General features: G+C 39.0%; 2 protein-coding genes across 2 annotated transcripts in view; both read right to left on the bottom strand.

The window, feature by feature from the left end:
* LOC119413616 (phosphatidylethanolamine-binding protein 4) overlaps positions 1 to 17,189 on the bottom strand; it is a 66,440-nt gene extending 49,251 nt beyond the window's left edge. Inside the window, exons 1-3 of the mRNA XM_037680674.1 lie at positions 17,166 to 17,189; positions 15,540 to 15,643; positions 15,199 to 15,331 (exon numbers count right to left, since the gene is read on the bottom strand). Coding sequence (XP_037536602.1) covers positions 15,199 to 15,331; positions 15,540 to 15,643; positions 17,166 to 17,189 — 261 coding nt within the window. The remainder of the gene's footprint in view (positions 1 to 15,198; positions 15,332 to 15,539; positions 15,644 to 17,165) is intronic.
* Positions 17,190 to 23,715: 6,526 nt separating this feature from the next.
* The window catches only part of LOC119413467 (rho-related BTB domain-containing protein 2-like), a 12,300-nt gene continuing 11,845 nt past the window's right edge, over positions 23,716 to 24,170 (bottom strand). Inside the window, 1 exon segment of the mRNA XM_037680514.1 lies at positions 23,716 to 23,918. Coding sequence (XP_037536442.1) covers positions 23,716 to 23,918 — 203 coding nt within the window.

Raw genomic sequence — 24,170 nt, 5'->3', positions numbered from 1 at the left:
ACTTGTGTCATAAAATTAATTTACTCTGGTTCATCACATTTTCTTTTGGCAGCTAGTGAAAAGTGAAAGACTGAGATAAATTATCAGTCTTGCAAACCATCTATTTTGACAGACTGTCTAGGATTTCACTTTGTGCAGATAAAATATATAAAGGACTGCGACAGTTACACTTTGTGAAGCTGTCGCACAGAAGCCTCATGAAGTAGACACAAATTTGAGGACGAGAGGCAACATGCTGCCATGAAGGGCTCAGTTGTAAGCACTCTGACACCCCTTCCTATTTGGCCATCAGAGCTGTTAAAGGTGTCAGGGCTGTTCACAGGCACTGCGTGTTTCACCAGCCAAGATGGCTTCCACCTTTTTTCTATCATGATTAATTATGGTTTCTGATGGTAGTACAGTGAGAAAGTGTAAATTATTCCCACATTTTCTTGTGCCCTTCGTTCAGTCACTTTTGTGTAGGAAGATGCTATTGACGCCATCCATGGACGGCGACCAAAAGGCATCTACATGGGGTGGCAAACTCTAGTGCCTACTAAGGGGTGGAAGTGGTGGCGGCGGTGGGTCCTCGTCATGTGGGCTGAATCTAGTCCAGACTGCCAGTTGACAGGGCCGGATTTTCCAGTATGGAAGTCGTGATTCAGTGGGCGAAGCTGGGTGTTGAGAGACTGGGAGAGAGGACTGCCCAGGGCTTGGAAGCTTGAAAAAGAATATTTCAAACAGACAAGCACCGTCTGTGTTCCAGTGTCACCAGCCCACCCGTCTGACAATCGGGACCATGTCATCACGGGTTCTGAGTAATTCAGGGAGCACTCTTTTCCCGTTTAGAGTTGTCGATTTCAGATGTCAGAGGTCCAAACAAACAAAGAATAAACACAACGATCTAGAACGTGACGTCGGAAAGACACAAAGTACAGTCAAAACATGCACCTCAAGGCAAACATGAGGAACGCATACAGCAAAGCCTGGTAAAACGCAATCACGATGGCGAGCTTTGCCTTAAAGCATTAACAAATATGTCTTGAACAAACACACACAGCACAGCACAGAAAATCCTTAGTTTGAGAGCAGGTTGAAATAAACTGATCCGACTGACAGTTCATTTTGTTCATGTTGATATATTTAGTGCTGTCAGAGAGGACATCACAGAGAATGGCACTTACATCACAATGCAGGAACTGTTATCAGAGGAGGTACAGGTTTATGGTTCAAGGGCTCGTCCATTCATAGAGAACAAGCTCAGCCTCTCTGCCTGACACACTGATCAAGACAGCACAAATAAAACCGCTCCACAGCTCCATGTTTGCCTCTCCCCAAGGGAATAATATATCACCCATCTGAATGTAGCACATATTGAATCATTTCCAGCGCTGATGATTCATTTGAATAAATCAGCCCTTTTTTATTTTGCCAAGTTGTACTGATACTGCAATGAGGAAAAAAAAATCTGAGAAACGTTGAGAAGACGAAGGACAGGTGACACTATTCTATAAGACTGGTAATCCTAATCCCCTTTTCAAGAAACAATTAATGACTACAGCGATAATCTTCCCTTTTAACTGTCAACCTATCTGCCTAACTCACATAGACCAAATCCAGGGGGGGGGGGGGGGTTGTAGCTGCAGGCAGATAGGATCTTCTCCTGGATTTGCATAGATAAATGCACAGTAATAATCCAAAAAGCACAACACATAATCAACAGATAGAGATCGTTTTGACCTGTAATAAGTGCTCCATTCGGCCACAATCTGAACTTGGACTAAACTTGGTCTTAGAAGTGATTTTTCAAATCCACAGAAATAAACCTCCAATCAATTCCTACTAAATATCATTTTGATTTTATAAAAAATGCACAAAAAAAAAACTTTTAGCTTCTTGAAAAATATATACATATGCAGGATTAGCCTATTGGCAAATATGAAAAATCAGCAGCTTGTGCAATAAAAGGGTTATATCCGTATTCAAGCTAAGAGACATACTCTAACATACACAGACACAAATCCTGTTGAGCTGAGCTGAGCACAGATACCCTACCATCCCTCCAAGGCACAATTAGGATTTCATGGGAGGAAGAAATCTACATTCCTGCACACATGAAAAAAAAGTCCTTTCTCCAACCTCACAACAATATCAACTTTTTACTCAAGGAGAAACCTGGAGCACCACTCAACAGGATTTGGACAAAGAAATAAAGACAAAAAACAAAGCCATAAAAAATAAATATATATAAATTGAAGCTGCAGCTGCTGAAGAGAAAAAAAAATTAGTTTGAAGAAATCCAGAGCTAAGCTTTCTAGTTCCAATCAATTTCTTTTATTTTGTGTGGTTTGAAAAGAAGCGAGCACTCGTAGTTTGTTTGAAGTGCTCGTCTGTGTGGAGCTGCGCCGGGTTCAACAACATTTTGTACGGACTCCCTTAGTGTACGGTTATCACACCTGTCAGAAACTCAGTCCCAGTACAGCGGGTCAAGTGTAGCTGCCAGTTTGTACAGGAGAAACACTTGCATGTTATTTCATGTGCTATCCTAACAGCTACAAGCTGCAAGCACAAATGCATCAACGATCACTGGGAGCTGCTACGTTTTTAGAAGATTGTTAAAAAAACAAGCAGAGAAACAAACAAAAAAAATTGTTATAAACCTATATTACAATTGTATTCTTTCTTTTAGACTTTACTGCTACATTGTAATCACATAAGTGTTCATGTAGATGAGGCTGGGAACAAATGTTTCACTGATCTAACTCATCTCAAAAGGTCATCAACACAAACAAACCAGCAAAAAGTAAATTTAACGAGCTATAGGAGCAAACCCCGCATCTCTTTACTGTAATGTGATCTTTGCATATTTATGGATGTGATGTGAAAATATACACGATTCAGGAGAAGTGAAAGGTGGTGGTAATAAGAGAGCCTCAGCTTTTGGCTTGAGTTGTTAAAATGTATCAGTGCTTAAATTTTCAAAATGCTCATAAACATAATTATGATTGCCCAAAGCCAAAGGTCAAAGAGGAATGATGATGTTTTTGCCTGTGTTTGTGTGTTTGTTTGTCTGTACCAGGGATATTCAACTGGTGGCCCGCGGGCCGATGACGTCAGTCTGGCCCACCAATAAATTAATTAAAAAAGTTAAAAAATATTATTTTTTTTGTTCTGGGTTTAGGTTCTATTTATTGAATATATGATTCAATGCAGTGTTTCCTCTACCATTATACAAAGTACAAGCGGGGCGCCCCACACTGACGTAACGCTAAGCTAGCAGCTCACAATACAGGTGCACTAGCTAAAAAGCTAAAAGGCAGCGTCTTCCCTCACGCTGAAGCCCCTCCCCCCCACACACTCAAAAACTGTAAAACGGTCGATACAAACAGCGTGAGTCTCAGATGCGTCTCTGTCTCTCTCCCCACCCCCACCCCCGCTCTAAAACTGTCGGTATAAGCAGCATCCCACCCCCCGGTCAACAAAAAGCACGTGCGAGATGAAGGAGCGCCTCACCATGGCAAGTTATCCAGGGGAAACACTGCAATGCAACAAAATAAATACATTTAAATGGTAACAGATCATTGTAAAACATTATTTACATAATGACTTTAATCGCTGGATGTTCGGCCCCTGAGCTGCTGGCTTTCAGTAACTGTGTCCCCCGGAGCAGTTTTTTTGAATAGCTCTGATCTATACCGTTAGCAAAACGTCTCATCAACCTTGGAACAGATTTTAACAAAACTTACAGGTAAAAATCATTGGTTTTATATCTACAACAGACTAATGTACACCCCAAATTGGCTGTACCTCAGTGAATTTTACCAGACATTTAGATTTGGTGTGGTAGCTGTTAGTGATGTTCACGACACATATAGGTGCTAACAGTTCATACAAGATCAAGCGTTTGACATATTGCACATTATTTTCAAAGTTTGACCAAAAGGGCGGAGATGGGGTAGAGGCAGGGCAGCCGACTTGGCACCCGAAAGTCCCAGGTTCGATCCCCAGCCATTCCCACATGTCGTGTTGTCGCTGAGCAGGACACCTAATCCCTAATTCTCCAGGTGCTTACATAACTGCCCACTGCTCCACCTGGGTGCAATGGGTTAAATGCAGAGAACGGATTTTTTATAGAAACATACAATGATGACAACACATAGCACTTATTATTATTATTATTATTATTAAAAATGCTAGAACTTTGTCATTTCATACTGTTAGATAATATTAGTCTAAAAGCGGACAATATGCTTGGCCTCTAATTCAAAAAATTTTTTTATAGCAATTGTTAAAATTTTAGTCAGTATAAAATAAATTTTGTTACACTGTATCATATTTATATTTGACAGATGTTCAATTAAACACCATGGCGATAATAAATGAGTAAAAACACTGGCTGCAGCGACCGTCTCCACATGTAAACCTACAGTGATGAGAGCCGACAGAACGAAAGCCTCGAGGCTCATCCATGAAGCACGATGCCAGACAAGGACATTAGCTGCACTCGAGTCTGACCAGGACCTTTCAGCGGCCCGGCTCGCAAAGTGATGCTGTAAAAAAAAAAACACATTGCAACTGCCACAACTGATTCTCACATTTGTGTCGCGTCTGAAGAAAAGGTTAAGCACATCGTCTGTCTGCAAATGCCAAATCCTGAAGTCGGGCATAAAGTTGGCACCCAGATAAATCACGCTATCACTGCGCTTCAGTTTGCTCATTATCCATACCTTTTATGACATTCACAGAAAGAAACAAAGCATCATGCCAACACCTACTCTGTGAGAGAGCTCTTTCAGTTCGGCTCAAAAGCTGAGAGCTCCAAACTTCCACACCACAGTGTGGGCAGTGCTGGCAGAGCCGTGTAGCAGAACCCTGACTGAGTGCAACAGTTGGACTAATAACAGAACAAAAAAAGTAAAATGGACACGCAGTGGGGACAGCTATAGCTGCACCGCTAAGAAGCAGCTTGACTCCTGCCCACCTTTTCCTTATTCAAGAGCTGAAGGTGTCCACAATGCCTCTAAGGTCTTAGTGCCATGAGGGGCGGTGAGCTCTCAACTTCAGCCACTTCAGGGTGAAGCAAATCACTTTAATATGTTAAGAAGATTAAGCTGGATAAATGTCTAGATACATTTTTTTAAAGCTACGCAAATCTCTAGTGATTTTATTTGGGGAGGGGAGGTTTGTGAGTCAGTTGAGACGATCAACACAAACCCACCAAAATGCAACACGATAGGTTGAGAGAAAAAAAATTGAGCTTATTTGAGATTTTGCATTTTAAGCTTCTTGCATCTAAGACCATCCCACCTCTTTCTTATTATTTTAACACCAACCTTTAAGACAACAGAACCAGAGCGAGAGGGAAAATATCACTGGTCACATTTTCATCTTCTCTCTCAGCTTAGGCTCAGCTGTCTTATCCTGCTTTGGCTTATTTTATAGCTTTAATTGTACAGGTCAATGTTTTTCCCTTGAGAGCTAATCTGCTGTTTTAAAGCTTCTGAGAAAACACACAAAGTAAAAGCATGGGCTCCAAGTTTCAAATGTTGAAAGTTGGGAACAACATTATTAAAATGAAAATGATTAATAAAAAAAAGTATATTAAAAAATGTAGGAAGAGGGACTCTCCTTTAAAGAATGAGCAATGTGAGGGTGTCCGCATGTCAACCTGCTGTGACAGAAATTGAGTGTGAAAATGAAAAAGGTGACATGGAACAAATATCGTAAAGGGATTAAAACATTTGCATACGATTTTTAGTGTTTCCAAGGCAGTTTTATCAATTATCACCTCAATAGATCTGATCCCTGCTACTTTAATCGACTTCTTAATGTCAAGAAAGCAATTTTTTTTGGTAATTTATAGAAATATAACAAGAATAAAACCACACCAACAATATTGGAGCAAACAAACATTCTCAACAGAAAACTTGAACAGTCTATGTTTGAAAATTTACTTAACTTTCTCCGTGCCAAATACGTATTAACCTGCTTTTGTGTCTTAAACTCTGTCTCTCCATGCAGAGTTGAAACAATGCGACCACTGGGGAGATGAAGGGGATGGCATTATGCAGAGTTAGGCATTATGAGAAGCCCCGAAGCTGTTCTTAGAGAAGGTGAATCAGAGGATTGGGACACGACTGTAACTAAACCATTGTGCCGGACCGTAGATGAGAAGCGCACAACATTTTGGGCTAAATGCCACTAAGCCAAACATCTGTGTGTCTTAAGCAAACTTCCCTCGATCACTTATAACTTCACGATTACTCGCATCACAAAACAAAAGAGCCTGTCAAAGCTTCAAAGATTAAGCCTCACGGGAACTCGGCTAACTTCTGCGCTAAGTTTGTGCTCGCACTTTTCATATTTAAGACAAACTACGCCTCAAGACTCGAAAATAGAAACGCTCCCGGTTTCATTTCTCCCTTTTCTCCCATCTGAACGACTCGCGTTAAGGAAACGTACGGGCTTCTCGCTGTGCCAAGGTACGACCAAGTCATGCACAGATCTCGCCGTGATTCTCTGCCAAACGTTTGAATTCGGTGCCTCGTATAAATAGAAATTTAATCTTGTGTGTTTGTCTAAGTATCCACAGCAGTAGTTGCACTTCCCATGCAGATTATGAATCTCTGTTTGAACAGATCCTGCAGTCAATGTATATGAACCGACAAGAGAGAGAGCTTCAGCAAGAATACTGAATAATAATCAGGAGGCGCAGGTTAAGGCGGCTCTTTTTTCATTAAAGAACCGCCGTCTCTATAAGTCTCGACTAAAGTAAATTTGAATCTAATTAACGAACTCATCGTGTGTTGACTTCTTTATCTCCAAAAAATGAAAAACAGTTTTTTTTAATTAGTTGCATTTAAATTCACTAAAATAAACAAGAATCTTGCTGATGAATATCAACGTTATGTATCAAAGATGTATCTTTAAAACTGACTGAGTGCATTTTTATTACACAGCTCGTTTGCTTGGTTAAAAACCAAGCTGATATTTTTGGACATGCATGTGTCAGAACGAATAAATAAAAATCTATTAGGTTTAGTTCAGCAGCCGTCACATTTTGACTTGCCTCCTGGTTTATTTTTTGAGCTTTTATAGCTTATTCTTTCTCCACCATCACTGCATAAAAACCTGACCGCTGTCATTTTAAAAAGCCTCCCAGAGTCTCCTTAACCTGTTTTTAACTCCCCACTGACACTTCACTGTAAATTACTGTATATCATACTTTACACACAGCAACAAAGTAAAAGTACTGCTGATGGCACATTTAAGTTAAAACTAAAGGACTGCAACAACGAGGACAAAACGATAGGTTAACCCAAGGGTTCTCAAACTATGTGGGTTCAGGGACCCCCCCCCCTCATAGTTTATTAAGTAATTTTCTTCAGTTTGTCTCTTTAATGCAATGGAAATATTTGTGTAACATAAATACTTGTACATAAAGATATGTTCTTTAATAGTGTTAATACAATTTTTATACTTTTGAACATGGGATATTTTTCATTCAAGACACCCTTAATTAACAAAACTTTTAATTTCAACTTCCAAAAATTACAGTTTTGAGAAAATTAACAGAATCAAAAACCACTTTAAAACTTTACTTCATCACATAATGAACATAAATGTTTTGCCACTTCTTCAAATTATTACAGAAAACTCTTTACATAAAACTGAATAGAATATAACAGCAGTAGTTATACCAAGTAACGGGTTAATTTATAAACAGATAAACGTTGAAATGCAAATAGTAGGCGGGCTGGCCAGGGAGGGCGTATGCAGGGGGGGGTGTCTTGTTTTTGTTGTTGTTTTTTTTCAGAAATTTTTCAGAAAAATTTTAATAAAGTAGATGTGATTTCCTGCATTTTGGTGCATTTGAACAGACTGTTAAACATCTATGGACCCCCCCGAGCACAGGCACGGGTCGGGGACCCAAGTTTGAGAACCACTGGTTTAAACAATAAAACATAACGCCCATGAATACACAAGTGTGTGGAGCAAACAGTAAAATAAAGCAGGTATCAAACATAAAAATATTAAATAAATGAAAAAGAATACTATATTTGTACATTTCTTCTTATAAGAGCTTTAACTTCCTGTAAGTGCACCTGTAACGTCTCTGCACCACACAAGCTTCCACAAGTGCCAAATTAATGCTCTTTTGGGTGAGATCATGCTGAAAGTTTATTTCCTTCTTGGAATAAACATGTTTAATCAATCCAGTGCTCCAAGATGTGGAAGGCTGTATTTTTTCTCTCTTCAGAAGTTTGCATGGATCATGTGCAGGAATGTGTGAGGACTGAAAGGAGCAGGATACAGCTCAGCTAACGCAGCGGTGTATCGACAAAGGGGAACATTCACCAACAGAATAAACTTCCTGATTCTCTGTCAGATATGCCACTTTAATCCAGCAGAGCCAGAAACATCCACCTGATGAGACTTAATATACAATTAAATGGATGTTGCAGAAATTGTTTCACTTTTTTGACCTCTGGTGTTGAAGGTTCATCCGTGCTCTTCTAAAGATACATCTGACTCTCTCAATTAAATATGATCTATCACAGACTGAAAATAAAATCTTTATCTGTGTGCTCTAATATCCCCAACACGAAGATGTGTCAGGAAACCTGCAGGGGTGGACATGTAGGCTTTCCTAGGAATGACAGGGTCTGTTGGAGAGGAACCCCACCCTCGCTTTCTCCAGCATGCCAACACAGAGGAGAGTGGGCAGCTCTGAGACGGCAGCCTGCCGTGGGCACTGCCAGGCTTAAAGCTGCCCTGTCGTCATCAGAGGCTCGCAGAAAAGAACACTGAGATTCACAAAAAAATAAGAGAGAGAGAGAGAGGAGGGGGATCGTTGCGTTTAAATCCTCTCTCAACGCCCCCACATGTTTTAGCAAAGCATAAAAATCATTCACGGAGAGAGAGAAAGCAAAAAGCAAAAAAAAAAGATGGAAGGAAATAGAGGAAACAGCTATTAACGGCAGTAAGCAAGCTCAAGAGATCATAGTGAGGCAGCTCTAATCGCAGTAATGGTTTAAACCCTCATTCCATCCACAAGATGCAAGAATTGTCTCCCCAAAAACAAGACTTTGAAATCCCCCATGTCTAAAAAAACGTGCCCCGTGGCCATGGTCCCTGCTAAAAAAGAACAAACCTCCGAAAGTGTCTCCATTTTTAGAGTAACTATGTGGCAAAGACAGCAGCTGCGGTCGGTCTTCTTCACCAACACTACATTAGTGAAATATGACCAAAACAGTTCAAATAAGAAATGTAATAATATGCAACACTATACAACATTATCTTTGTGAAGAATTTAAATGTTGCAGCATGAAAAGTTGCAAGGATGAATATGAGACAAGTCTGAAACTAAAGAGCTATTAAAATTTAATTAATAAATAAGATTAGACAAGAAGTAAAATATGTCCTGCAGTTGAATAATATTTGACATTTTTATATTTTTTTTAACAACTCTATTAAGAAACTTAAACAGTGCTTTAATATTTTAATCATTTTATGCTACTAGCGCTTAGCATATTTTTATTTAAAGTTTTTCTTAGTCATATCTTAGACTGTTTTTCTTTACAATTTATACATTTGTTGGATGTAACTGGGACCCCGTGTACACAGTTTCGTTCCAACACATGTACCACGTGTGGTGTGTATGACAAATGAAGAACCTTGAATCCTTGAATAATATTTTGAAGAATTAGCTTTGTTGCCACACAACTAAATATGTTCTGATATTTTAAATATTTCCTGTAAAATAAAAATAAAAAATTAACTTTGCTTTTTCTCACAGACTTCTTCATGCACAGTTTAGTTTCAGGGATTTTGTGTTTCCTCTCACCTACTTTGCTGCTTCTCCAAAGAAATGGTTAAAATGATGAACTCATGTATTTGTTGCTTCTGCTGAATATCTATTTCCTAAAAAAAAAATGGTACAGATCTTATATTTGTGCTGACTAAAACACTGAAAGTCTTTAGTCTGAACTAAAGATAAAATAATTATGTTCTGGGGAATTATATTTTAATATTTTTACAGCATGATTTTCCATGTTTGATAAAACTTTTTATGTAACATTGCTAAATGTATAAATGGATGAAAGTATTAAATGCTTGTTTGACCACATCAAAATATGGTCTTAGTGGTACAAGATCAGGCACAAAATAATCTGTTTTAACAGCAAGTAAAAAAGATTTTACTTTCAACAAAGATACACAAAATAAACTATTGGTGCAATTACATATGAAACAAAAAAAAGACCGATTTGTAATCAGTTGTGTTGTTTCGAAAACACAGACATTAAGTCAGAAAAGGAATCTGTTTTTAAGATTTTTAAGATAAGATTAAGATTTTTAACCAGATAAAATTGTGATTTTTAATCCAAAGCTTTAAAGTCTTGCAAAGTGGCTGCATTTCCAGCATATAACTTTCAAACATGTCTTTGTAGACACTGATTAACCCATAAGAGTTTTTATTTTTATCTTAACTTTAAATCAAGCCATGTTCCTGCTCAGTCCCATTAGCCAATACATAACCCACTCATACCAAAGCGTAATGTTTTTGAAGCGTTTGAGTGTGACGAAAATGTCTAAAAATGTTCCAGCAGTACACACGGCAGGTTTCCATAGCACACAAGTTCCAGCAGAGAACAGTAGCTCTCAAAGTTGGACCCAGAAATCTGCAGTTTCTGTGGCCCTTTGCTTTTGTTGTTGGTCATGTGTACATATTTAGAAGCAGGTTTATGGGACTACTGCCCACCGTGTTTCATTACAGTTAGTCAGCAGGCACGCATCCCGTCCCAGTAATGAAGTGGGTGTTGCAGTGGGTGGATTTAAACGGCCACTATTCTGTATTCTGGCTGCAAGGGCTGAGCGGTGGAGAAAAAGCAACAGTGCGGGCAGCATGGCAGGGTGACAGAAAGCGAGATGGACCAGCAGACCAACCACAGAACCACGAACCTTCAGCAGTGTGTCTTTACATAAGTGTCAGGAAAAATGGAGAATCACATTTCAAAGCCCAGTAAATAAAGTTTGTATTGATTAAATCTAACATGTAATCTGTTTTGCTGTCTGACACTGATTCTAGCAATAAAAAAGAATCCTGTAAGACAGCATTCCAGATAATACGACCATAGATCAAATGGAGTTTGGGCAAGAGAAGGGCAATAGATCATGTTCAAGCCAGACTGCTTAGCTCTGGAATTCGAATACTCGCTCCTAAATCTTGGTGGCTTTCAGTTTAAGTTTTCAATTTACAGATGGAGGATTTTCTGCAGGTTTTCAGAGGACTGGGGTGTGCATCTGTTTCAATCTGCTGCGCCCAAAATAATTAAACCACACAAAATACAAGCTACTGACAAATAAATAAAAAAAAATAAAAAATGATCCATGAACCTTCATCTGAAGATGACATGTACATCTTCAGATTGTTTATGCTATTTATGTGCTTTACAAATAATGTAATGTACATTACAATGTATTACCTTTCTTATGAGATGAACATAACATTCTGGTACTTTAACTTTTTTAAATTGTCCTATTGTATTCATAATTTTTGCGTGGCGTATGCTCCTGTTGAACAGTCATTATAAAATTATATTTATTAATATTACATGAGCTATAATCATGTTTGATTTGAAGGTAATATAGTATAAAATTGTGTTATTCCTAAACTCTCTCACTACTACAGATTGTTTTGTTGACTGCATCTCTATTAACAGCAGCTGACAGGAGGACTGAGTTGTGTTATTTGCAACTTTGATGTTATTTTCACTGAAAACGAACCGAATGACACCAAAGTGAACGACCAACTTTACAGTTTATGTTAAATGATATTCCTGCCTCTAAAAATTGCACGAGTGCATAAAGAGTAACCTTTGTTCAACAGTTCAGTTATGGGCTTTCAAGAAGTAAAGGTGCTACTACCACCTTGTGGCGATGGAGATTACATCAGACAACACGTGCAGATAACACACAAGTAAAAAGTGACATTGCATTTGGTCAAAACTAGAGGTAATGACATTTAAAAAGGTTATACTCACGTGTTAGTTCCTGTCTATAATATAGAAGATTTTTTTTTTTTTCCCAAGACAGTAAATCAATTTATGAGGCAGGTAAGTGCAGTATTTTAAGACACTACTGCCCTCTAGCGTTTGACAAAGCTTGTGCAAATTTGCTTTTTCCCCACAACAGTCTGCATGTACTGAAAATGTTCATCAGGTGGCAAAACACCAGCCCAGATGTGCACAGCTATAAGCCAATGTCAGCTTCACACGTTTTGCAAATAAAAACACATTTATCTTTTTAGAAACAGGAATATATTGTGATGTGACCTCTTTGCCATTTCAAAGCACGGGCTGTCACATGACACTTGGTCCTGAACACATCCACCCAGTGTGTCAACATGTAGGTGCTTAAATATAAACACATCAGTCAGGATTCAAGATGTGATGTTGATGAAATCTTATGGTCAGATCCAGTGAGGTTAAGAGACGATGCTTGGATTTAACTTTCTTTTGTTTATTCGTTTTATTATTGGTAGCAGCTGTAGTTAAATTTATTTTTTTACAAAGTTACTGGATATATTAATTTATTATGCCGTATTCATCAACTGAAATGTTTGCTAAGCTTGCAGAAAACTGGAAAATGTTCAGCTCTGACTACATTTTTACTGACTTAATTTATGACAAGAAATAAATACTTTCATCACACTGTAGCTTTGCTCTTGGGTATATGCTTCGTTAATTTAAATTTTGTACGTCCTCAGTTTAACTCACTGACAGTACTACGCATGACTGTAAAAGTACAAGTGTTGAAAGTTTTGTACATCAGATTGTAAATGGTTAACAAAACAAAAGATTTAGATAATATGAAATATATATATATATATATATATATATATATATATATATATATATATATATATATTCAACCTTTATTTAGACAGGTAAATCCCATTGAGCCTCGAGGACTCATTTACAAGAGACCTGATTTCAACAAAGAAAGATGACAACAATGGACAACAGCAACAACAATAAACAATTATAAAAAGTCATACTGCAGGTTTTTTTTATATACATTATATACAGTATATACACTGCCTGGCCCCCAAAAAAAAGTTGCCACCAAAATAAAAGGTCACACACTAATATTTCATTGGACCGCCTTTAGCTTTGATTACATCATGCATTCTCTGTGGCATTGTTTCAATAAGCTTCTGCAATGTCACAAGACCTATTTCCATCCAGTGTTGCATTAATTTTTCACCAAGATCTTGCATTGATGACTAGGCACTGGGCATCACTTCACCTGCCTCTCTTCTTACTCTGATGTGCCCATCACTCAGGAAGAAGGTAAATCTGGACTCTCAGACCACATGACCTTCTTCCATTGCTCCAGAGTCCAATCTTTATGCTCCCTAGCAAAGTGAAGCCTTTTTTTCCAGTCTCAGTGATTAGTGGTTTTCTTAAGGCTACACAGCTGTTCAGTCCCAATTCCTTGAGTTTCCTTCACATTGTGCGTGTGGAAATGCTCTTACTTTCACTATTAAACATAGCCCTGAGTGCTACTGTTGTTTTTCTTAGATTTGATTTCACCAGACGTTTAAGTGATCGCCGATCACGATCATTCAGGATTTTTTTCAGGCCACATTTCTTCCTCAAAGACAATGGGTCCCTACTATCCTTCCAGTTTTTAATAATGTGTTGCCGACAGTTCTTAACCAGTTTTAGTAGTTTCTGCAATCTCCTTAGATGTTTTCTCTGCTTGATGCCAATAATTTGACCCTTCTCAGACAGACTGACATCTTTTCCACGACCACGCGATGTGTCTTTCAACATGGTTGTTTAAGAAATGAGAAGCAACTCATTGCACCAGATGGGGTTAAATAACTTGTTGCCAGCTGAAAGATAATCATCCATGCAGTAATTATACAATAGGAGGTGTGTACCTGTTTGCTAAGTTAAATCCAGGTAACAACTTTTTTTGGGGGCCATGCAGTGTATATAGTATGTATACAGTAGTCCCTCAATACTTTGCGATTTGACTTTCGCAGACTCACTCTTTCGCGGGTTTTCAACGTAAGATTGTACACGACACACGATGGAAGGCAACCAACCAGATCACTGTGCTGAGAGGCGGACTGGTCATCGAGAGCACCGGGACATTTCCTCGTGGCCTGGCCTGCTCAGTCATCGCCGAGGGCCCTCCTCCTTTCTCTTTCTGAGGCTGTCTGTCACAGCAGAGCAGACACACAACAGGCGGGTGTGTGTCTTTGCTCTGCTGTGACAGACAAGCTCAGAAAGAGAAAGGAGGGGGCAGGGGGTGGGATCTGTCTTTCCCCATCGCTACTGTGGGAGCTTCAGTGAGGCGGATACCAGAGCGAGCAGCATGGATCGTTTATTTTAAATAATCAAGCGCAACCCGAACCGAGTCTTTAGTCCCCCTCGACAATCACTGAGCGGGCCAGGTCACCGGGAAGTGTCCTGGTGCTCCTGATGGCCAGTCCCCCTAGGGATTGGTTCAGTAATTGTAAGATCAGTTTGTCTGCTCTTCTATGCTCTTTTAGAGTAGAGAGTTTAGAACATTGTTAAGAACACTGCAAGAGTGTGGGAAGGGTTTACAAAGACTTAAAATACATACAAATACTAAAATAAATAGAATGACCCTACTTTGTGGATTTTTACATATTGTGGAGGGTGTCTGGAACATAATCTTCGCAATAAGTTAGGGACTACTGTATATGCAAACTGGGTGTGTGACTGAAGTAAATGTGTGAAATACAGTAGTTTGAAAAACAAAATCCTAAGCAAAAAATTGCTAAATAAATAAATAAACCCAACTAGCTATAACTGTTTTGAAATACATGTAACGATGAGTAAGAATAGTAAACAAAAACCAACTGAAATTCATGATTACTACAAGCAAAAATGTTGTTTAAAACCAAAAGAGTTACATTTTTACATGAACCTCAAGTAAAGTGTCTCAGTTTTGTACTACACATTGCAATATTGGCACTTCCAATCATATTTTTCCACAATTATCTTCTGTATGCCCCATCTTAGTTGGGTTCATTATAATTTGTAAAATAAAAATAGAGCTTTAAACGTTTGGCATCTCTTAACCAACAACTATCACTGCTAGAGGCGGACTGGGATTATTTATCATCTGTGATCATTTCAGACAACCTAAAATCACTGACATACAAGCATGTCTTACCTTGTGGGCTCCAGAGAAGTAAATCTGCGGGGCTTTCCAAACACTGCTGATCTTCTCTCTGTGTTTGAGCTCTTTAGAAATTGTGAGGCATTTGTCAATGTTCAGTTCTGGATAGATTACCTCCAGCCCACCGCTTTTCAAAAGGACGACAGCAAAAAGATGAACAGTATTTTTTTAAGGTGTACAAAACAAAAATACGTTCTGAAATAAACATGATCAGCTCATTAAAAAATATACTATGGCTGAAATGAGCAAAACACACAACATTTAGTAAAAATGTTTGAAGCATGGTTGTGTTTACTTTGTAATCACGTTTATCTGAGGTATTGCGAGCTACTTACTAACAGAAAGAAGTGTCCAGAGAATCCAGTGTCATTTGTGTTGTTTCCACGTTGAAAGGCTCCAAAATTAAGACAAAAAACACCAAAAATGGAGCTAGAGCATCCTGTAGAGGAGCAGTGTTTGTTAAGAGGCATGTCGTACATTTTCATCACATAAACATACAAACCGGATTCCAAAAAAGTTGGGACACTAAATTGTGAATAAAAACTGAATGCAATGATGTGGAGGTGCCAACATCTAATATTTTATTCAGAATAGAACACAAATCACAGATCAAAAGTTTAAACTGAGAGAATGTATCATTTTAAGGGAAAAATCTGTTGTTTCCAAATTTCATGGCGTCAACAAATCCCAAAAAAGTTGGGACAAGTCCATTTTTACCACTGTGTGGCATCCCCCCTTCTTACAACACTCAACAGACGTCTGGGGACAGAGGAGACCAGTTTCTCCAGTTTAGAAATAGGAATGCTCTCCCATTCATGTCTAATACAGGCCTCTAACTGTTCAATCGTCTTGGGCCTTCTTTGTCGCACCTTCCTCTTTATGATGTGCCAAATGTTCTCTACAGGTGAAAGATCTGGACTGCAGGCTGGCCATTTCAGTACCCGGATCCTTCTCCTACGTAGCCATGATGTTGTGATTGCTGCAGAATGTGGTCTGGCATTATCGTGTTGAAAAATGCAGGGTCTTCCCTGAAAGAGATGACGTCTAGATGGGAGCATATGTTGTTCTAGAACCTGAACATAGTTCTCTGCATTAATGGTGCCTTTCCAGACATGCAAGCTGCCCATGCCACAAGCGCTCATGCAACCCCATACCATCAGTGATGCAGGCTTCTGAACGGAGCGTTGATAACAACTTGGGCTATCTTTGTCCTCTCTGGTCCGGATGACATGGCGTCCCAGTGTTCCATAAAGAACTTCAAATCGTGACTCATCTGACCACAGAACAGTCTTCCATTTTGCCACACTCCATTTTAAATGACCCCTGGCCCAGTGCAAACGTCTGAGCTTGTGGAGCTTGCTTAGAAATGACTTCCTCTTTGCACTGTAGAGTTTCAGCTGGCAACGGCGGATGGTACGGTGGATTGTGTTCACTGACAATGCTTTCTGGAAGTATTCCTGAGCCCATCCTGTTATTTCCTTGACAGTGACAATCCTGTTTGAGGTGCAGTGACGTTTAAGGGCCCGGAGATCACGAGCATCCAGTAGAGTTTTACAGCCTTGACCCTTACGCAGAGCGATTGTTCCAGATTCTCTGAATCTATTGATGATGTTATGCAAGGTTGATGATGATAACTTAAAAGTCTTTGTTTTTTACGCTGGGTAACACCATTCTGGTATTGCTGCACTGTCTTTCTGCGCAACAATGGTGGAATTGGTGATCCTCTTACCATCTTGGCTTCTGAGAGACACTGACACTCTGAGAAGCTCTTTTTATACCCAATCATGTTGTCAGAGTCAGAGTTTCTTTATTGTCATTCGCACCTCATGTGGTACATGTGGTGGAGCAAAATTATGTACACAGGGTCCCAGTTACATCCAACAATAAAATGCATAAGAAAAACAGTAATAACATCCAAGATATGAACCAAGAAAAACATCAACTAAACATACACCAAGCACCCATAACACAAAAACATTGAACATCAGCACAAACATGAACACGAGTCTGTGTGAGCGGATGTGCACACATGAACACATCAACATTGAAAGAGATCAGCAGCAACATGATGCGATCCCCCACAGCGATTACTCTAGTCAGAGACTCATGAGTCCAACAGCCTCAGACCTAATTAGTGTTATTGGTCTTCCAGCTGTTCGTTATATGCTCAATTTCCTTTTTCCAGCCACTTATTGCTACTTGTCCCAACTTTTTTGGGATTTGTTGACACTGTGAAATTTTGAATCAACATATTTTTCCTTTAAAATGTTACATTTGAGGCTGGTCCTCAACAATTTGTGCCACCTGGTGAGGGCTTCATTAGATCCAATGCAGTTTGCCTACCGGCCTGGCATCGGGGTGGATGACGCCATCATCTACCTCAGGCACCAAGCTCTGACCCACCTGGAGAAACCTGGAAGCACTGTGAGGATCATGTTCTTTGATTTCTCCAGTGCTGTCAACACCATCCAGCCAGGACTTCTGCGGGACAAGCTGGAGTTATCAGGAGTGGATCACCACATGTCCCAGTGGATATGGATTACCTCACTGGACGCCCACAGTATGTGAGGACACAGGGCTGTGTCTCTGACATGCTGGTCTGCAGTACGGGGGTCCCACAGGGAACTATGCTGGCACCGTTCCTCTTCACCCTCTACACTGCAGACTTCACCATCAACTCCCCACACTGCTATCTGCAAAAGTTTTCTGATGACTCTGCCATAGTCGGCCTCATCACAAGTGAGGACGACTCAAAGTACAGACAGCGGACTCAAGACTTTGTGGACTGGTGCCAGCAGAACCACCTCCTGATCAACGCTGCTAAAACTAAGGAGCTGGTTGTGGATTTCCGCAGGCACAGGTCCACCTCACTGACCCCGGTGAACATCCAGGGTGTGAACATCGAGATTGTGGACTTTTATAAGTACCTGGGTGTTCACCTGAACAATAAACTGGACTGGTCTCACAACACTGATGCACTTTACAGGAAGGGTCAGAGCAGACTCTACCTGCTGAGGAGACTGAGGTCTTTTGGAGTGCAGGGGGTGCTCCTGAAGACCTTCTTTGACTCGGTAGTAGCATCAGCCATCTTCTATGGTGTTGTGTGTTGGAGCAGCAGCTTATCATCAGCTGAGAAGAAGAAGCTAGATAAGCTCATCAAGAAGGCCAGCTCTGTGCTTGGACGCCCCCTCGACCCAGTGCAGGTGGTGGGAGACAGAAGGACTCTAGCTAAAATAACATCATTGCTGGACAACGTCTCCCACCCCATGCATGAAGCTGTTGCTGAACTGGAGACTCGTTCAGTGACAGATTACTGCATCCTAAATGCACAAAGGAGTGTTACCGCAGGTCCTTCCTCCCAGCAGCTGTTAGACTCTACAACCATCACTGCTCCCAACAAACTCAATAAGGAGTAAAAACATGCTGACCTCTGCTAAAACACACACTCTTCCTGTAATACTGTACTGTAAATAGTCTGCCATTCTCAATGTTCCAGTACATATTGAATATTATTATTGATATTGTTTATCTTATTTCTTATATATTGTATTGTTTATTAACATTTTAGGAACTTTTGTGTGAAATCTTTAAATCTTTTTATCTGTTGCTGCTGTTGCTGCTGATTCACTGGAATTTCCCATCCGAGGGACAATAAAGGCTGTTTCTATTTTATTCTATTCTATTCTATTTACTCAGATTAAACTTTTGACCTGTCATCTATGTTATATTACGAATAAAATATTGACATTTGCCATCTCCACATCATTGCATTCAGTTTTTATTCACAATTTGTTTAGTGTCCCAACTTTTTTGGAATCCAGTTTGTAGAAGTAGGTTGTAATGTTTTGTTTTTAAATTTTCTAATTTTCAATTTTATAAGGAAATAAATCTGGTTATGACATCACAAACCCAAAATACAAACCACGGTTTTGGTTGATGAAATCATAGACATAAAACACTTTTACAATAACTGTTTTGCAACTGAGATAATTAGCATTGCAACAAATTTACGAAACAAACAGAAGATTATTTCTGATCAACTTTTTAGTGCTGAACTGATCGTCACAGACCATGCTGGATTTAATAGCACATCAAGAACATTATCAAGAAAATGAACAAATCCTTCTGAATAAAACCAAGGTTTTCAGGGGTGGCCAATCCTGGTCCTTGAGGGCCACTATCCCGCATGTTTTACTTGTTTCCCTGCTCCAACATATCTGATTCAATGTTAAATTATCTCTTCATGTTCTGCAGAAGCCGTTAATCACCTGTTGATTCAAATGGTGTCTTGGAGCAGTGAACCTCTAAAACATGCAGGATAGTGGCCCTCAAGGACCAGATTGGACACCCCTGTAAGTGATGTTTGTAGTTATTATTAGTTTACTTGTTTAAAAACAGGGACTGTAAATATAAATAAAACACTTAGTAAATAAATGTAAATATACAAGTTTGCAGCCAAAGGCTGATCTGATCGATCGATCTTACACAATTTAGATTGATCTGATCTGTCTAGATTGCTGGACATGGGCACCGGCGACCCCCGTGACCCAAAATGGAAGAAGCGGGTAAAAGATAATGGATGGATGGATGATCTGTCTGTCCGTCCACCAAACCAACCCATCCACTTATACCATCCATCCATCCTTCCATCCATCCATCCATCAACCCACTTATATATGGACAGAATAATAATAATAATAATAATGTCATCACAATGTCAGCACTGTATGTTTCCATACAATGGCGAAATTAGTCTCTGCATTTAACCCATCCACCACCAGGTGGTGCAGTGGGCAGCTATTGAAAGCGCCCGGGGGACATTTTGGGGATGAGACGTGCTGCCCAGAGACGCCACGTGATGTGCAGTGACTGGGGATCGAACCTGGGACTCTCGGGTCCCAAGCCGGCTGCCCTGCCTCTACACCATCTCGGCCCCATATTGTGCCTAAATTGTATATTTAAAGATTTAATGATTTATTTAACAATTAAATGATACATTTAATTGTTATGTATGTATTGTGTATTTATTTCATTTTGTTACATTCCATCCATCCATCCTACAAATGTCGCGCGCATCTTTAAACCTTCAGGTCACGCGCTCATTCACCGTCTACGCAGACGCAGTCCGCTTTGGTGAGACAGACATTTTGCCAGTTCATCCTATTTCTTATCCATATTTATCTTGGAAGAACTCATAAAGTGTAGTTAACTTGTTAGCATAACCTAAAATGTGGTTAAACACTCACCTCGGCCGAAGTTCAGCCCTCACCTGTTGGTTTGTTTTTACTTTTTTATTTTTTTTTTACGTCAGCGCGACAGAAAGTGTCCGCGAAGCTAGCAAGCAGCGGCTAAATAACCCCACACAGACTACAGTGATGTATCTTATCATTGTGGTAGCAGTGTTGATTTCTTTTTACCATTTTGAAAGTGCTGCTGCTCTTGTGTATGTTTCTGCAGGTTGGCTCCCCTCAGGGTTTGGCGCTCTTACTGCGCATGCGCAGGACTGGATCGAGTGACGTGCAGCTGCAGGAGTTTCAGGTGTCATGACTAAAACAGGTTGAAACAAACAAGACATGCACCATACCCACACTGTACATGTTTATTCATTTATTGAAACGTTATTTACACATTTTCAAAAACACATGCTACTCAAATTCAGATGCTTCTAAACAATAAAAACAGTTTGTCTAAGAACAAAATTACCTGGACATTACATAAAATGTCTGCCAGGCTTCAAACACTAAGAAACATCCTTTTGTTTTAATTTCCGTTTGTATTTTATTTATTTTCACCCTATCTTTTGGAACAAGGCCTCATAAACTATGCAGTGGTGATTGTGCAGCATTTACCTTATAATGTAGTCCCGATGCTGCTAAAGCTCCTTTTGGTTTGTGCTTCTCTGCAGCTGTGTTATAGCACCCAAACATATGGAAAAAAGGGTCCCAGTAAAAAGTTTTTGTAATTTTCAGTCTTATCGTTTTCATACCTGACGTTGGTTTTATTTCTAAAGATCTTGCAATGCGCTGCGATGCAGTTTGAAGAGAACCAGTGCTACAAAGCGCAGCTTTGCATTTGAATATGCATAGTAAAAAAACAAGGTCTGTGTTAATCTATGCAAGAGCTACTATCAATCTCAGTGTCAAGTTTGAATTGCAGCAATCACCATACAGTATTTACATATTTCAGTAACTTGTTTAGCATCACTTTGCAGAATCAAAAGCAAGGAAATGTCAAAACAGCTATGCTGATTCAATATCCCTGCAAAAAAAAAAAAATCATTTTTATTTGTCACAATTAGATTTTTTGTCATTATTACCATTACCTGGCCTTGTCGACACAAGTATTTAAATAGTTTTAAAACAAATTTAAATGACAAAAACTTCAGTGGTCAAACAAAAACCCACTCATCAAACACCTAAAACCAAATCATGCCTTTAGACTTCTCTAAATCCAAATGATGGTTTGTGCATGGTTACAACATACAAAGCTTACAGAGCACCATGGCACTTTAAAGATACAAACCAGTGACCACAGTAACAATACTCCACATTCAACACCATAAACTGTAGTGCGCTGTGCATTAAGGCATGAGGTGTGGTTGATGCAACGCATCAGCAGGAGAATCACTGAGAAATGCAATTCACCGAGGAAGGAAATGTTTGTCCAGGAACTTTATCAGTCTCTGATACTAGAGACCTTCGTGCTGATAACTAGTTACACTCAACTTTGTCTGTTACAGGACATTAATTATTTCTTAAATCGTTTAGAACATTCATAAGTATCTCAAAGCTTGCGCTACAATATTTCTGAAAATGTTTTCTAATGATTAAACTTCTATGCTGCATTTGTACATTTTTTTTTTTCATTCAACCTTTATTTAGACAGGTAAATCCCATTGAGCCTCGAGTAATTTTTAATGACAAATCATCTGTTAAATAAGCATTAGAACGTTAATGTAGCTAATACTGGTTTAAAGCCACTGCTTAGAGCTCCACCTATTATCTATATTTTACATTTTCTTATTACATATTCTTATTTCTTTTTATGGTTACACAGTCAGGAGTTATTACTGAAAAGGAACTGGAAAAAAATTATTTTGTCACAATTTCATTTGAACATTTTACCTCTCATTTTATCTCTCATAAAGATGCTTTAATATAGTTTCAGTAATACCTCAACCAATGACAGGCTTTTACGCTGCATAATTAAATGCTCCTAATAGAAAAGGTTGTTTTTTATGACAATAGAATGATTTATGCATGTACCTTGCCATTTTAATGAAATTATATTGAAATATGTTTACTTTGCACAACATTCCTATTTTACAGTAAGTCAACATTTACTTTAAACTGCTCATGGTTTGCATCTATACTACAGTTTGTAACAGAGGTACCTGGAAATCAGCACAATATTTATTAGTATTTTCAGCAACAGTAAGTATCTGCACAGTAGTAAGTCAAGTTTATACCGTTTACTCAGTAATGCTGTAAGATTCTGCTCACTGCCTGCAGTGCACAACTTTGTGTAACAGCATATTTGATATATGCAAGTTGCTTGCAGGTATTCTGATATTTTACATGATTTACTTTAGATATATGTGATCTGCCTACTAATATATACCTACTACTCCAATAATTCTGCAGCCCGTCCTACAATCAAATACATTAGAAAAAAAAACATTATAATACATGAGGAATGAAGAGCAAATCCCGAAATGTGAGTAAATCTTTACAACCATGCCATATTTTTCTTTTATCCTCTCCTGTTTCCTTTTGTCGTATTAGAGTCTACAGTCTTTCATGCTGTGGTTGGAAGTTTATCTGTGTCTCTGCGAACTCCAGAAAGTGCTAAAGGTTCGTTGAAGCGACTTCACCCAAACACGAGGAAGCGTCTTCTCCAACGTTCCATATCCAGCTGCATCTGCCACCGGAGACGAATAATGCATTTGGAAAAATAAAATGCATTTCCTGTTGCTTTGCAGGATGACGGTGATCGTAAGGAAATGACCATTAAATGCCACAACTGCACATAAACTAATTTATATAGTAAGCCTCATTCAGCAACACATATAAAATATTAGTCTTACATTTTTTCTTGCTATTTTTCAGTCCCAACATTTTGTCTTGTGAACCTAAGCCCTTTAGAGACAACGAGCCACAAACAAAGCCACAACATTTAAATGGTGAACATAAATGTCACACCACTTTAAGCTTTATAAAACTTAATAAGAATACTGACAATTTGAATTAATGTACAAAAATAAATTGAAGTAGCATTTTCCCCCTTTATGCAAATATTAAAAAAATAAATAACTGAATTAATGACTTCTATAACTAGCGAGGCTAAGCTATTGTAAATCCTGTTAGAGATCGTATTGTACACAGTTTGGCAGATTGTCCAAACACTTCAAGGCAAAGTGTTACATCTCTGAGACTTCTGTTAAGTGTTGAATTGCTGGTTGTTACAGCTGGTATAGTTGTTGTCCACTGTTATCCTGCCCTTACCACTTGGTCAGATGATAGCAGATGAGCCGGATGGAGAGTTTGAGTTTGGGGAGGAAGGAATGTTCCAGAAGAGCCACTTGCGTTTACATTGCCGTCTCTGGTACAGATAGTCCTCCTTGTCCCGCTCTTTGCGAGCTCTTTGGTAGTGGTCGTCTTCTTTCAAGTACCAAACAGGCGGCCAGCGATGTTTCTCGAAGTATTCTTGGTTCTCTGTCACAGAAAACATTGTTTCAAAAAATTTTACAATTACAATTTGCAGTATTTTTTTTAAAGAACTTGCCTAAAAAGACATACAGTAGTCCCTCGATTATCGCAGGGGATCCGTACGCTGAAGACATGCAATAAGTGAAAAAAACGCGAAGTAGAAGTAGTATTATGAGTAGTAAGCAGTAGTTTATTTTATTATCTCTCTCTCATATATATATATATATATATATATATATATATATATATATATATATA

This window comes from Nematolebias whitei, chromosome 8, assembly GCF_014905685.2.
Source record: "Nematolebias whitei isolate Nwh7 chromosome 8, NemWhi1, whole genome shotgun sequence".
Lineage (NCBI taxonomy): Eukaryota > Metazoa > Chordata > Actinopteri > Cyprinodontiformes > Rivulidae > Nematolebias > Nematolebias whitei.
This window is presented reverse-complemented; position numbering and strand designations above follow the sequence as displayed.